General features: G+C 39.4%; 1 protein-coding gene across 1 annotated transcript; it reads right to left on the reverse strand.

Annotated features, from left to right (window-relative positions):
• Nucleotides 1–1,916: 1,916 nt before the first annotated feature.
• CNOT11 (CCR4-NOT transcription complex, subunit 11) lies at nucleotides 1,917–15,260 on the reverse strand (the record flags this gene model as incomplete). Its single annotated transcript, XM_009710616.1, has 7 exons — nucleotides 1,917–2,273; nucleotides 4,967–5,063; nucleotides 8,006–8,208; nucleotides 8,986–9,188; nucleotides 9,761–9,913; nucleotides 14,243–14,407; nucleotides 15,125–15,260. Coding segments are annotated over 7 exons (1,155 nt in total), but the record flags the coding sequence as incomplete, so codon positions are not given.
• Nucleotides 15,261–15,264: the final 4 nt, after the last annotated feature.

A 15,264-nucleotide genomic window follows, 5' to 3' on the forward strand; every position in this document is an offset into this window, starting at 1 on the left:
AATGTGATCTGATGAAGATTGAAACTAATTTATTGCCATTAAAAAGTAAAGTAAGATAGCAAGGAACAAAGACAAAACTAAAACTATCCTTTTTCCTAGGCTCAACTTCACTCCTCACTCTTCTCCTTTTCCTTCTCCCTTCCCTGGGCAGGGAAGGTTGGTGTCAGTCCATAACACTTGGTCTCTGCTCTTCCTTCCTTTTCCTCTGCTCTCATGAGCTCCCTCCCAGGGGCTGTAGTTCCTCAAGGAGGATCCATGCAAATCCTCTCCCTGGGCTACAGACTGCTCCAGAGTTATCACAGAGTTGCCACCAGCCTGGCTGGGCCTGGTTCCTCTCCTCACAAAGGCCACCCCACAAGTTTGTTTTCATCAGTGCAGAGGTCTCCAAAATGAATGTATTACAGAAGTACCTATGATAAAATCATAAAACTGTTTCTTGATAATTTTTATACTTACAGGACCAATTCAGGGATTGATTGATACAACTCAAGCAAATACTGTGAAGAGGCAGAACAGCTAGGCTTTTGCTGTAGTATCATAGTAGCAACCTCCTCCTCTTTTTGGCAAGGCTTAAACTCTTTTTAAAGTAAATCATAAGGTAGATTGCAATGCCTTGAGGCCACAGTAATCAGTTTTCTGATGGAGCCTGTTACTTTGTCATAAGCTGTAGTACTAAGTTTCAAACAAAAGCCTAAAATCTATATAAAGGGTTTTTTTAACCAAGTTTTTGAGGAGGGGTACTAGTACATAAAAGATAGTAAAATTGTACTTCACCTTCACTAGCTGTAAAGCATTAAGGTACAAGTTTAGTGGACAAGCTAGGTTAAGCCATTGTTAGCAGCAACACTTACAGCAACTGTCTTGGGTTTTAAAAGAAATGTCTAGAATTGGAACAGTCCCTAAATAAATGCTACACCTTAACTCTGGGAAGCTATACAAGTCTAATGTATAGAGAACAATGAGTAGAGAACACTTCTTCCAGGACTTCTTACCAAAAGATTATGCTGCATGAGATGAGAGATCGATGGGATTTTCAATCCAAGCAATTTAGCAACTTAAATTGCTTGGAAAGGAAATGCCAAGACAGTCTTGACCTTGTATTATTGATCTTGTACTTCATAAAAATTTGAGAAGCAGATGCAGATTTAAAGCAGCTTTCATTTATCAAGCAACATTAAATTAGAATTAGCTAGCTTTTCAAGTTACTTTCCTTTTCAGTCTCAGGGCTTAAATAACAGCTGCTATTTCTGCTATCACCTTAAAATAATACTTAGCAGGCTCCTTCCCCAGTTTCCTCAACACCTGGTATCTAACACTTGAATGGTTCTCTGGCTGTATGCTTTAGAAGGAAGAGGCTAGTCACAAAGCAATGGCCTATGCAAATTCTGAAGTGAGAAGATGCTCGTGACTTGGATGTTTATGGAAGAAAGTAACAGTAAAACATTCTTACAATAATGAAATAGGTGTGGTATTTGAACTACTGATGCTGTGAGGCCAGTGTGATCTTGAAACAAGAGAGTACCACTCTGAGCCTACAGCACCTAACACTTCATTTCTGCCACGTAAAGGTAACTCTCTAGCTTTTTCTAGACATCAAGACAGACCTTCCCGTACTCACCAAAACCAGCATGCATCATTAGGAGTTGTATCCAGCTTCTAGAAGGTTTTACACAGTCAAGAAAGGGGAAAGTTACTTACCTTGATACAAGTCGACTTTAGTTATTCACAAACGGTTTTGGACACAAAGACAGTGAGTGTCAGACAAATACTTAAATTTGCTGTGAAATGGCAAGTATCATTTACATTCTCTCTGGAATTAGAACCTGTACTTTGGGATATGCATATGACATACAGTTTATCCTACAGTCAAAACCAGCTAAGTGTAAGGCCTAACACACTTCGCAAACTCAAGTATGTGTATCAGAAAAAGCATTATTTATTGTTTACATGCTTAAAATTGCTATTTATAATGTATTACATCATTAATCCAGTGATTTAAGTTTAAAATATACAATTAATTGGTATAGAATGCTGGCAGGGTGTTGGGGTTTTTTTTTGCCAGTGACACAGTGGTTTTATTTTGATGTTTTTGTCTCTGATGGATTTTCCCCAGTGTCTAGTGTCTTCAGCAATCTGAAAAGGCCAGCTGCTTCTCGTATCCGACTGAACTCAATGCAGAATGCTTGCACTTCTATAAACAAGTCCTGTACATTAATAATTTTGTTTCTGATTAAAGACTGAAGAAAGACACAAACAAGACGTACCAGGCGGTTCTGAAAGAGAAGAGAAACAGTTTCATAATCCAAATAAATGTTTGCAACCAAATCAGTTAAAGGATTGTTGGCCCTCAGCAGTACAACTGAGGCATTTCAGGAGCAATTTAGCTTTAGCAGTAATCTTGTCCCCAAGCTTTGCACGTGCCACCCCTACTCTTCCATCTCCCATACTACCACTGGATTTAAAAAATGGACTCCTCTGCTTTATTGTACTGTACTTCTGGATACAGGAGCTTTCTCAAGATTAATCCCATGCACAAATGAAGCACCAGATCTACCTATGCACTGCACTTAATTTCTTTATTGTGTAATCTCTGACTAAAGTCAGAGAGAAGGGATCACAGCTTAAGATGACATCATCACTAGGGTCTTGCTTAGTCTTATTTTCTATGATAACACCATAAAGAAAAATGAACAAGCTTCTCATCTCAAAATTCCCCAGGCACTCCAGATGGGAAATAACAGCAACAGGACTGATCCCAAATTTGCTTTGTGGGGAGTGCTCTGTTCCTGAATTAGCACATGACCCTCTTGCTCTGTCTTAGAAGGAAAGTACATTACCAGGGACACCTAATCCAAGAACGTGCCTCGGAGCTCATGGCTCATTTCCCGCCTGAGCCAGTGAAAAGATGGGATCTCAGAAGTGTTCCTCCTTCCTAAGCGCTGCTCAGGTAACACCCTGAAGAGCACACTGGGAGCTGGGAAGTGGAGAGCTAGGAACTGGCACCTACAATTTGTCATACACAGATCCAGTCCCTAACCATCTGCTTTAAACGGAGTGCATGTTTCCTCAAGAACAAAAGCAGATCTTTATCATTAAAGTGGTCTTATACTTCACATTGAGAGAAAGAGTTGAACCCAAACCTTTCTCTAAAAGCAACTAGATATATATGAATGATGTTTATCAGACAAAACTGCAGGGACTTGATAGTTTAAGTTTCCAAAGCATTTTAGATTATTTGGCACTGAAAATAAGCTATCACAGCAACTGAACTTAAATTTGCTACCTATACCAAGAGAATTCAAAAACTAAAAAAATTCCCTTCACTGCAATCAAAAGGCACCACGTTTTCTCGGCAACACAAATTAGTTGTAAGAGTAACTTTAATGATTGAGGAACATGAAACAAAACAAGAGTATGAATGTAAGATACTGGCTGGCTCCCAGTCTCTGAGGATCATGCCTCCCTTACTTCTAATAGGGAGTGTTTTTGTACCACGCTTTTCAAACAAAACATCTTGTGTCTCAGTTGCTGTGAGGCCTCATATGCAGTATTAACAAGTGTTAGATCTCACAAGCCTTGCATGCTACTTGATGATCAGTATGTGTTCCTTGACCTTCTGTTCTTTTTTTGTCCCATGTGCCTGAAGGAGAGCTGCTATATGCTCTCGGCAACCCCTTACAGCACAGTGTCCCGCTCTTTGGGCATATTCTCAGCTGCAGCCCAGGCCTGCTGCTATTTTCCTATTCTGCTACCAAATGTAACAGGCAGAGCTATTCACCAGGTCACAGATCAAACCACCCATGGGTATCTGGAAGAGTCCCAAAGCAGAGAAGCATCAGCAGCCACCAACAGACAACAAATGGTTAGTCATCATCTGGAAAAGTATTGAGAACAAGACAGAGGGGTTTTTGCTGCTATCTAAACCCACGTTGCACCCCTATCCTGTGTACTACACGCAATTTTCATCTCTGCAGCTTAAGGGTATCGTGGAGCTAGAGAAGGCACTAGAGAAGGACACCAAAAAAGCTTAAGGGAAAGGAACAGCTGCCTTGTTGCAAGAGACTAAAGAGGCTGCAGTCCTTCAGTACCGAGAAGAAAAAGTCGAGGCAGGACTTGGTCAAGATTCACAAAGCCTTGGATAAACTGAACATGGAACTGTTTTTCACCAATGACGTATCCAAGAAAACAGGTTTTACTGGGCACTTGGTGAAACCAACAGATTGGTTTAGGATAGAAGGAAGTACCTCGCACAGCATGTTGGCACACAAGGTTGTCTAAGGTGTGGAAACCTCCCCAGGGGGTAGAGATCCTTGAAGTGGCTACAGCTTGCATGCTGGTACTGAGGAAGTAGGACAGGCTTGGGAGGCAGAGAGTATGGTGTTAGGAAGACAGAAAATAGAAGGGTTTTAGGTCTTTGAGGAGATCTGAGCAGAGAGTATGGTGTTAGAAGACAGAAAACAGAAGGGTTTTAGGTCTTTGAGGAGATCTGCAAGCTGTTGTAGGTCATAACTGAAGGGCAAGACTTCCATGTGAGTTTTGTAACATCACCTCAAAGGTCTGGAAGTGATGGGCAGACTTGTATACAAAAGAAACTTGAAGCTTAAAACTAAGCAGAAGGCAAACAACTAGTACTGGGGGTGAAGAAAAAGCACACTGAGTGACAGATAAACCTTTTGCGTGTAAGGACTAGAGTCATATCAAACTGCAGCTTTGCCAGGGAGAAGTGTATTATGTCTACAGAAAACCAGGGAACAGTAATTACCTGTGAAATCTTGTAAAAAGGTCAAGAAACATCTGTTAAACACTATAAAGAACTGCATAGTGTGTTAGAAAAAAAAAAGTGCCTTTGAAATAAAGGAGCAGTAAGACAGAATAACTTAATACTATCAGCCTTACAAAATCTTGGCACATTACACAGAGCAATATATGGGACCCTTTTTCCTAACCAATTTACTGCAGTACTCACCTGCATATATTTGTCTTTAATCTGTTCACAGGTGGAGATGCAATTGGAGATATAAAGATGAATAAATTCAGGTGGGAGATCAACTGCAGTAGTAAGCCTGTTCAAATTAAAAATATCCAGTGGTTTATAAAGCCATAAATCTAGTGATTCCGTTGGAAAACACAGGAGTTAGACCTGCGATACTACTTTATTCCCAGTCATGTCATACAGAGTTGATTTCTGACAGCTTGCACAGACATATTTCTAATCATTTAAATTTCTTCATTGAGTCCCATTTTTTTTTTTAAACTCTTGACACAGTACAGAAGCCGAGTTAAATTGGTTTCTAGTGTATTTGACACACATACAAACATTCGCTATATATTACACAAATGAGTCAATTATACTTGTTTCCAATTTATGATGAAGCCCCCAAGCTGTCCAAGAACAGAGATTCTTCTGCAATACGCACTGCAATACAATTTTGTTTATTCATATTTGAATTTCAGATACTGAATCTAGATGCTGAACTCCTTCCTTGAGCATACAACTGGAATAACTCCTTTGTTAAAGCAAAAGATCAGTTTCCTTAGTTCTTTCAGATTCAAATTTTAGTCCTAGGAACTGAAACAATATGAATATCTACAGCTCAAATAAGAGAGACCCTGACTAGATGAAAACGTTAACTAGAGATTAATGATCCATGATAGGTCTCAGAAGCTTCTTACTACAGAAGAACTGGAGAGCTATTGCACTGAAGAGTGGTATTAGCGTATTTTTAATGGTTAACAACAAAGCAAGCCTATTTGTGGTTTAATACTGACTACTAAAGTATTTGGCCTGCCACCATTTCTTCATTCAAAAAGCAATACAGCTCTCCTAAGATAACAACATACACTAAATGTAGAACTGCCATAAAGTTAAACCAGAATTTGTCCAAAGTAACTCTAATCAGTCCTATCTCAAGCAGTGAAAGGGGGGGCAATAAGGAAAACGGTGCATGTTTTAGACATTTCCGTTTCATTTTTGTCTTATTTTGAAGTGAAATAAGCGTCACCCTGTTTGCACTGCCAGTCATTTTGCAGTTTGAGAAAAGTTGTTCCTATGGTAGTTACGCTGTGGAAAAACTGGTATGCCTGACTGGTGGCGTAGCTATCCAGACAGGAGTAAAAGCTCTTTTCTTACCATTATTTCTCTGTGTTGTGATCATTAGCCCAACTTCAGGGCAGTAACCGCTGTCAGTCTGCACCAGTTGGGAGGAATTTATTTCAGAAATGTTTCTTTCCTAAATGATATTTAAGGTGCAATTCAACTCTGCTGCACAGAGACTGCTGAACAGGACTGATCTGGTAGTAAGTAATTGCCAAGAAACAGAAGAAAGTTAAGTGGGAGAAATGTACTTTTGTAGTCTGTAGGAATTAGCTGTCTGAGAAGTTTTGCCATTAAAGGGGCTAGCATTCTGTTAAGAAAATGGGTTATACCTATACGCAGGAGTTACCCAATGAAGACAGGGCATGAACATAGAGCAGGATGGCTATTTAACAATACCACCTTTTGTTCACTTAGGCCACATCAAGAATGCAAGTTGCATTTAAGCAGATTCACTGTGTGGCATTAACTTTCTGTGGTGGATTCTCACTTTAACTGCCCTTTGTCCCACTGTAGTCTTCTATCTTCCACACAAGCATAACTCAAGAAGGATCAAAATGAACATTTCCAGATGTCCTTACAGAACACAACTGCTACCTCAGTTGAAAGAGAAGACAGAAGCTAGAGATGAGGCAAATTTTTAGATATGAGAAAAGAATGTGAATTCTTCATCAGGAATGACAGGATTGTGTCCCATTAGAGGGGGTGACAGTCACTGCAGTGACAAAGTCATACACGTTCAGTAACTCGTCATTTTGCAAGTCAGCAACTAAACTTGCAGCTTCCTGGGACATAGAAATTTCACTAGGAAGTACATGGCCTATGTATCTACCAGGAACCTGACGCCTGAATAAAAGTTTAGACACATTCTAGATCTCAGTGACAAACTCCTTAAGTGATAACCATTTTAAATACTATTTCGAGCTGAATGTATCAAACAATTACTAGAAAATCATTTTCTTAAATTATCAACTCCAGCTGAAGTTATCCACAACACGTGTTTCCCAATTCTTTTCAAAATAGAAACACTGCTAACATTAAAGTAACACGTGTTTTCTTTGAATAAGCCTCTCCATTCTTGGAGCAAGGACTGAAAGACTAACTAGCATAGCACCTGTGCAAGAAATGTGCTTTTTACCATACCTAATATGGTAAAATATGGTATATTTTAAATAATTAATATAAAATTGTATTAACTTAAAATATTTAATTATTATATAAAATTATACACAATTAATATAAAATGTAATATATATGCCTCCACCATCACATTTTTCTGCTGGGAAATTGTGGTTTTTTTCCTGTTAAGTTGCAGTTTTGCTACTGCTAAGAGGAAGCTGTTAATATTACAGTAATATTTTAAAATAGCACTGCTGTAACAAGGAACTTAAAAATTGGCAGCATTCTCTGAACTTAGCACTGAAGATGTTTGAGAGATTCAGTTCTTTATTGCCAACCCACAGCTAACTTTACAAACTTAGTCTGGACTAAAATAAGAGCTTTTTTTTCTTTAACTATAGGCACCACCAATAAGGAACTACACAAAAAAGCAAGTAAAGCTTTCATAAAAAAACCCCCAGACTTAGACAGTCCAGTAGTCATAGAAACCAACAAATCCACAGCACTCTCTTCCTCTGAAGGATTAATCAGAGCATACTAAGTCTTATCGTTAAAAGTGTATTAAAAAACCAACACAAACAGCATAGAGAAATTGAAAAGAGAATGACAGTTTGATACTCTTTTCCTTCACTGTGATCTGACTAGTCATTTCTTCAATTCCTGTTACTTTTAGTAGTCTTTGGAATGCATCCAAATACAACCCTGTGGCCAGCCTCACAGCCACTTAATAACTATTCTGTTACTTATTTTACATACTTAAGGAAACGTTCTTAGATTTGAGATACTACTTACCGATTTACGACTTCCATTGAATGTAAGGACATGTCCATGTTGACCAAGACAGAAAAATACTCTGTTATCTGACTAGACTGCATCAGTTTCAGCAACATTTCTATAGCTACTAAAGGATTGTTTTCAACCAGGTCAGGCAATTTGGCAGGAGTGAGACCAATGTGGTAAACAAGTTTGGGATCCTTTTCCAGTTCTCCAAGGAGCTGTAAAGGAAAAAAAAAAAAACAACCCCACACTTTTTTTTTCTCCTTAACTATTCACATTACTGCTTGAAGAAACTGATATAATACATCTAAGCTACAGGAGAATGATAAACCTTTAGATTTAGGCATCCCTATTGCAAGACACTGGAGGTATGATTTAAAATTTCTATGTAAAGGCAACTGTGCCCATGAAACCTTTAATAAGGCATTTAGTAGTCTTTCATCAGTGGGTGGCAAGGAAGGGGGGGGGAAGCCATCAAGAGTTTCAGCCTGCTTTAGTTTCCTGTCCAGCAGAAAGAAACCTCAATTTCAAGTTCATTGTTGTCAGAAAAAGTTCTGCAAATAAAGGACATTTTATAGTGCTTGCGTAATGATTATCAGAAAAGCCCAGTGAAATCAAAGGTAATACCATCAAATTGAGGTGAAAAAAAAAAAAAACACAACACCTCGGTGTTGGCATTTCTGAAATAATTACTTATCAAAAGCTTCCACAGAAGCATGAACAACTTTGTTATAAGAAGATTTTTCCATGCAGAAAAATAGCGGTGCCACTTATTGATCAACTCTAACTATGTCTAGTCAGTACTATGAAGTTTAAAGGTTTCTTCCTTCTTCATACAAACCCAAGTTAAAACTCTTGGGTGTCTACAATTTCAAGTCCTTGGAGTTTCCTGAATCCAAACACAGATCACTTAAAGTGATCCAAGTTTTTTTAAAACACATAAGTTAAGAGCTTGTTAGAAAATCATTTTAGGCAAAAAAGTGCATGATACTCACCTGTGTTTGCTGAGGGGAAGTCAAGGGACTTTTAAAAGCTTTTGCCATGATTCTTTTTATCTCAACTCCCGTGCTGTTCTTAACACACATTGACTTATCCCACTGAATTGTGTGATCTGGCTCTATTGGATTTAACCATGCCAACTCATCCTCACATATATGGAGTGGAGGTGGTGGTCGAATAAACTCTGGTCGAAAGTGACCTAAAAAGGCAACAATGTGAAACGTTTTTTAAGCTTGAGGTATTCAGTTTTACATCAGTACAAAAAGACGACCCCCAAAACCCCAATTTCCTTAAGCTGTAACACTGAGAACGGCGTTATGATCTTACTTGCCTCCCAGACAAACATTTATTTCCGATTTTTAGTGATGCTGTTACATCAGCCTGTTCTTCCTCTTGATTCAGATTACCAAGTTACTAATTCTATGGTCTTTTTTCCTTCTACAGGAACTGATTCCTTGGAAGATGTTAACAGTCCACACAGATCTTAGTGTAGGGGACTAAGATGAGGGGCATCAGACCCAGTGTTTTAGCCAACAGATGACATGAGTAACTGCTTGAAGACAGGCTCCAGATTTTTAAAAAGTCTAGAAATGTGAACACTATGGAGTCTGATCTGGAGACAGCCTGACACAGTTTTGCACTGTTTCATTCATCTTCATTCCCATTTCATACCTTGAGTATACTTTTGAACTACATTACACTTCATCTGGAGAAGTATAATAACATAGCATGTCATGAGTTACAGAAACAAAGATCTGAAAATGCACATACTTTCTATAGGAGGTTTTGGTCCACTCACTAAGGCTTCCGTGATCTGGGAGGCAACGGAGCTGTCAAAACCAGAGTTGGAAGAATCTGGGTCAGGATCGCTGAGAATGCTGGGGAAGCTGGCCTTGCTCTGTGTTGGCAACTCGGACTGACGTTCTGAAAGAAGGCCAGTCCATAATGTTAAAGCATAAAATTGAAACAGAGATGCCTGGAATGCTAAAAGTAGTGAGAAACAAGCAGCTTTAGAGAAGAACTAGCTTAAAAAAAGAAAACACCACCACCACAGATAACATCAACCTGAAATTTAGTATTGTGTCAGGCAGCTAGTACTCAGAGTGCCAGCTGACAGGCAAGGGACAGAGGTATGCAGCAAGGATAGAGAAGAAATAGAAATGAATCTGAAACGTAGTCTTGGATTTAGAAAAGGTAAGTAACTGATGTAATCTGCGTCTAAAAGCACATTAGTAGGTTCACATGGTACTCCTGAAAGAGTTCACATGCTATATCTAGTTTTGCAATCAGTTCTTAGAGCTGGGAAGTAAAAAATCTACACAGATACCATTTACAGACTCTGCAACAGTAACGGTCATACTAGACCTGAAGTCAGCTATTCAAATTTATCCAATACATTTCAGTGGCATTGCGTAAGCTACTTTTGCATTTGCTGTCAGGCTATAGTATTCGCTTGCGTGGAAAAAGATGGAGGTTAATTGTTCCGTGATTCTACATACATCGTCATTAAAGCAAACCTGTCAGAGCTGAAAGTGTCCCTTGAAAGGCCAAACTACAGAACATAAACAAGTTACATAAAAATACTAAGGTTAGTATATACAGCTGCAGACCTGAAGAAACTGGCCAGAAAGGAACTATGGGGCTCAATACTCCCATTGTCAGATTTCTAGGTGTTGCTCTGTCACAATCTATCACTCTTCTGTATCCAAAGACTTAATGGCTGATCTTCTATATTCTCTGTACTATTTTGAGAGATCATGTTTTCCATCGCTTTGGAAAAAAAACCCCCAACAGACAAAAACCAGAAAAACCCCACTACGGAACGCCACCTGACACTCCTTCCCCCACACCCTTAACAGACAACATTATGCAGCAGATTAAGCCTTAAGTAATCTGAAGTCCAAAATTGTTGGTACCACACAAGGAATCCCTTGATAGAGTTCCACATGAAACTAAATACCACTCCTTTTCCTGACTAATTAAGCGTAGTGCTGTCAGATTTAGTGTCCTGTCCCTATCACTTCTAAGCAAAGTGTGCTTGCTCCTTTTCGTGTAACCACATTGACCCTTCCCAGCTTCCCATGCACACGAACTATTTCATATGACACCAATCAAATCCACAAGAGATGCTGGAACTGTGAGTGACAAAAGGATAATCAAAACAAAGCGTCGCCCATTGCTAATTTCTTTTTTGGCTTTCTGTCCTACTTTATCCTATTATTTCAGATCATGCAAACATTTGCATATATGCTCACTGAAACAGCACAGCAGGGTATGTTTTTCTGTTAAAGGTAACAACTAGCATACTTTTCAGTTATTTGCAAAGAAACAATTTTAAAGCTAAAGTCCAAATGAGCTGGTTCATAAAACATGTCTTCTACTTTATAAACTGTTTCAAACTCCACCTTGAGAGTATTTTCAATTAGCCGCTCAACACAAGGGTTGATTTAACAAATTAAGTTCAGGGGAGGGGGGGGAAGGGGGAAGATATTGGGCATCTTTATTCAGTCTTTTCATTTACAGTCTGGAACTGAAATCCATCAGTCAGTAAAAGTAATGCACTGATTTGTTTGTATTCTCATAATCTCAAATGATTCGTCATGCTTAATTAGAAATAGAAAAGCTTAAGATACAGTCCTTCAATTCACTGATTTTAGAAGCATGCATGAGCCCTTAGTTGTATGCATTGAAGCTCAAAAGCTCACCCTCACTGCTTCAAGAATTAGGGCTGGATCAACAGTTTCAGCTAAGCAGAAGCACAAATTAGGATATAGTAATTTAACAGGAAAGAATACAGCATCTTGAACTAAGACATTTAAATTTACCAAAAAAAAAAAAAAAAAAATCAATTTGAAAACAATCACTTAGGTTCTGTTATGGAGCTTTTTTTTTTTTTTCTTTTTAACAGGTAAAGAGAAACTTTCTTTGATTCTTAAAGGAAAGGTCTACAATGCATTACAAACTTAACTTTAATAGAGGCCAATTACTCTTAGATCAAATAAGAGTTACCAGACAAACAGTTAGGAGCATTTTGGCAGAAGACCCATCCCTGCAACTAGGAGAAAATTACATTTTTGATACAATAACACACCAGACCAAGAAAACCAAGTTATAGGGAGAGACTGAAGCTTGAATAAACTTTCTGTAGACCAAAGGGAGAAGAGAACAAAGCAAGTTTTAATACTCATTCCCAAGATGCTCTATTTTAACATTCTACTTTTTTTGGGAGAGGGGGGCAGGCGCCTACAAACAAGCAAGAAAACCAAAACTAGAAAAACCACCATACAGCTGGAAGTGAATTGTCACAAAGAACTCAAGTTCAGAAGACAAGCCAAGTATTTTTTCCTCCCTTTACAAAAAAGAAAAGGATTGGGATAGATATACTGATTAAAAAAATTTAATGCTTTCTAAATTATTTAAGTTGATTTTGCAGGTATATCCTAAAGCAAGTCAAAACCATCCTGCTCTAAATAGCCCTGAATTTGTCTTGGAGACTGCAATTTTGAAAGGCCACCAAGTCTTACAGCTGTTACGTTCTATGAAATGTGGGGGGAAAGGGTGTAAGTACAGCACTGCAAACGTTGCCTCTAAGCACTATCATCCTGCACCAGCTTTATCCTGCATATTGAATCATCAGGAGAAATATACTGAAGACTTGTGAAGAACTCACAGACTTTCCAAAACACGACAAACAGACAGTCAAGAAGCATCACAATATTAAAATCAGCAACAGATTTATCTTCTAAGGAAGTGAACAGAAAGCAGACATTTATTCTAGGGAGCTACAGCAAGAAGCCCGGGAAAGACAGCATAAAGCTTTTTCTGATGCAGCTTGTTTTGTTACGTAACTCCTACAACTGCTCGTATGCAATTAATTATGCATGTTTACTGGATTATGTAAATAATGATACAAGCACATCTTACAGGGCTTAATTTTGCAAAGCACCATTAATGACTTTGTACTGTACTTTAAGCCATCAGTGTCTTCTATTTTAAAAAAAGGTCAAATTAAAATGCGTGGCCTAGAGTACCCACCAATACAACTACAGTTTTGAGGTTCTCTACATGTTTCGTTTTTAATGAGAACAAACTGTTCAGAAGGCAAACACAGTACCAACTAGAAAACAAATAAAAACAAATGAAAAAAACTCCTGGCTTCTTAAAGGCATCACATATCTCTTGTACTGAAGATCACAAGTTACCTGAAATTTCACAAAATCTGAATTCATTAAAGTATTCTAGAAAACACAGACAGGACGAACAGAAGAACCAGAAGGGTTCGTCTCATCTGTGACGGTATGTTAGGGTATTCAATTTGCATTTTCAAAAGATCCCACAGTCTGAAAATAGTAGGTAAGGAGGACACCAGAGGACATTTGTACACTGTGAACAAGGGACAGTATACCACAGCATAACAAGCCAGTGTCAGATTCTACAGAAAAAAAACGACCATACCAAGATACAACTGCAGGAGAGAGAAAGCCTGGTTTGTGCCTGACCTCAGAGCAATAAACCACGTTGTACAGATACAGAAGTGAGATGGTCAGTTTTCAAGCAAGCAGGTCCATTTGCACATACCTAGGAAAAAACCACTATTTTTTGGTGTTCAAACTGGTTCCTTGTTCCCAACAATATTTTCTATTTCAGTTTAGCTCCAGATGTGACTCATCAGTCAACGTGATCAGAACAATTATGTTCCTGCTCCTTTTCTCCTGTCAAAGGATAAGCATCACATTGCTTTTCTTTTCAATCTCGTAAAAGCGGACCACCTTCCCACTCTTGAGCTAACGCTGTAAAATCCAACTTTCCTTTATAAAACTGAAGATACAATTATAATAGCTAGTTTGCCAGGTACAGCTGAAGTACCAGTACGTGACAGCATGACAGTTAGGCTTGTTCTCTCACACTAGAAATACTGCAAAGAGTGAAAAGGGATAAAAATACATTAAAAAAAAAATCACCCCCCCTGCCAAAGCTTTAGATTAAAATCTTCCTACACTTGCAAAATGTTTTTGTGTTTAAAGCAGTGATATATATGCTTATAAAGTTCCTTGTAAAGTAGGATAAAACAGTTAAGACGTAATCACTGCTTGAAGTTTCTCTATTGGCTTGAACACAGGCTTGAAGACCCTAAAGCCTAGTTCAACTTTTTTCATATGCAGGATAGACGAGAATGTTTCTCAGGTAACTCATAGCCACATTACAATTAGCATTTCCATTTAGAAGTGAACCACAGCCACACATCTTCCTTACCTGCTAACGCCAGCTGAAGCCCACTTATATCCACTGACTGGGCCATGTTCCCCACGTCCATTGAAGCGATCTGCCGAGGAGTCTTCTTGAACAGTTCTCTAGGGGGGGCCAACATTAGTTGAGAAAGAAAGAATTTTTCTGGAGGAGTTATGGGAGGTAAGAAGCCTGTAGAGACAGAGTGGAAAACAATCCCTGAGTTTTTAAGGCGGTAGCATTAATAGTTCCCATACGCTTCACGCAGAACAAGCAAAACTAGAACACAAACTAATGTGCTACATATGGCAAGATCAGTGGAGCTGAAGAGTCTTTGTGAGTACATACAAAACTGTTACCTACTCAGCTCCTAAAGGGATGTAAAAAGTGTTATACTGATCAGTGTCATGCATCTCACCATGCAGCATCTGATGCCAAGTCAGTCACAACGGTTTCTTTACATGCTTTCCACTTTAGACAAGTAGTGAGCGGTTAAATATGACCAGACATTGCAATTCACACTGTAAGTTATAAAAGCAACTTTTTAGAAACTGATTTACCCATCGCTGCCACACTTGTGCTTACTGAAGTGGGAAAAAGCGTTTCACTCTCATGTATTTCTTTAAGAGGTTTGTTTCACAGCTTCAAAGCTGTCAAAAGGCTCCTATTATCTCCAGGTTTGTCACGGCTTTCTCCCCAAAATCCCCTGTTACGGCCCAACCCAGCGGCCTATCTGACACCAAGCCCAGAGACGCTCGCCATGAAAATTTCCCACCGCTTTTCCCAAATGCGGAAAACGAACGGGACCGGCGGGAAGCCGAGCTCGGGCAGCGATAACGAAGCGGCACCTCCGCCCGGTGCTGTCCCGCCGGGAGGGCGGGCTCCTCTGTCCTCCCCCCCGGGACGTACCTGAGAGCGGCGTCCGCTCCGCCTCGTCGCCGCCGCGCTCGGGAGCGGGGTTGAGGAGGTGGGCGAAGACGGCGGCGAAGGGGTTGGCGGCGAGGGGCTCGGTGCGGTACATCTCCCAGAGGAGGTAGAGGGCGGTGAGG

The sequence above is a fragment of the Cariama cristata genome, unplaced genomic scaffold (assembly GCF_000690535.1).
Source record: "Cariama cristata isolate BGI_N322 unplaced genomic scaffold, ASM69053v1 scaffold2742, whole genome shotgun sequence".
Lineage (NCBI taxonomy): Eukaryota > Metazoa > Chordata > Aves > Cariamiformes > Cariamidae > Cariama > Cariama cristata.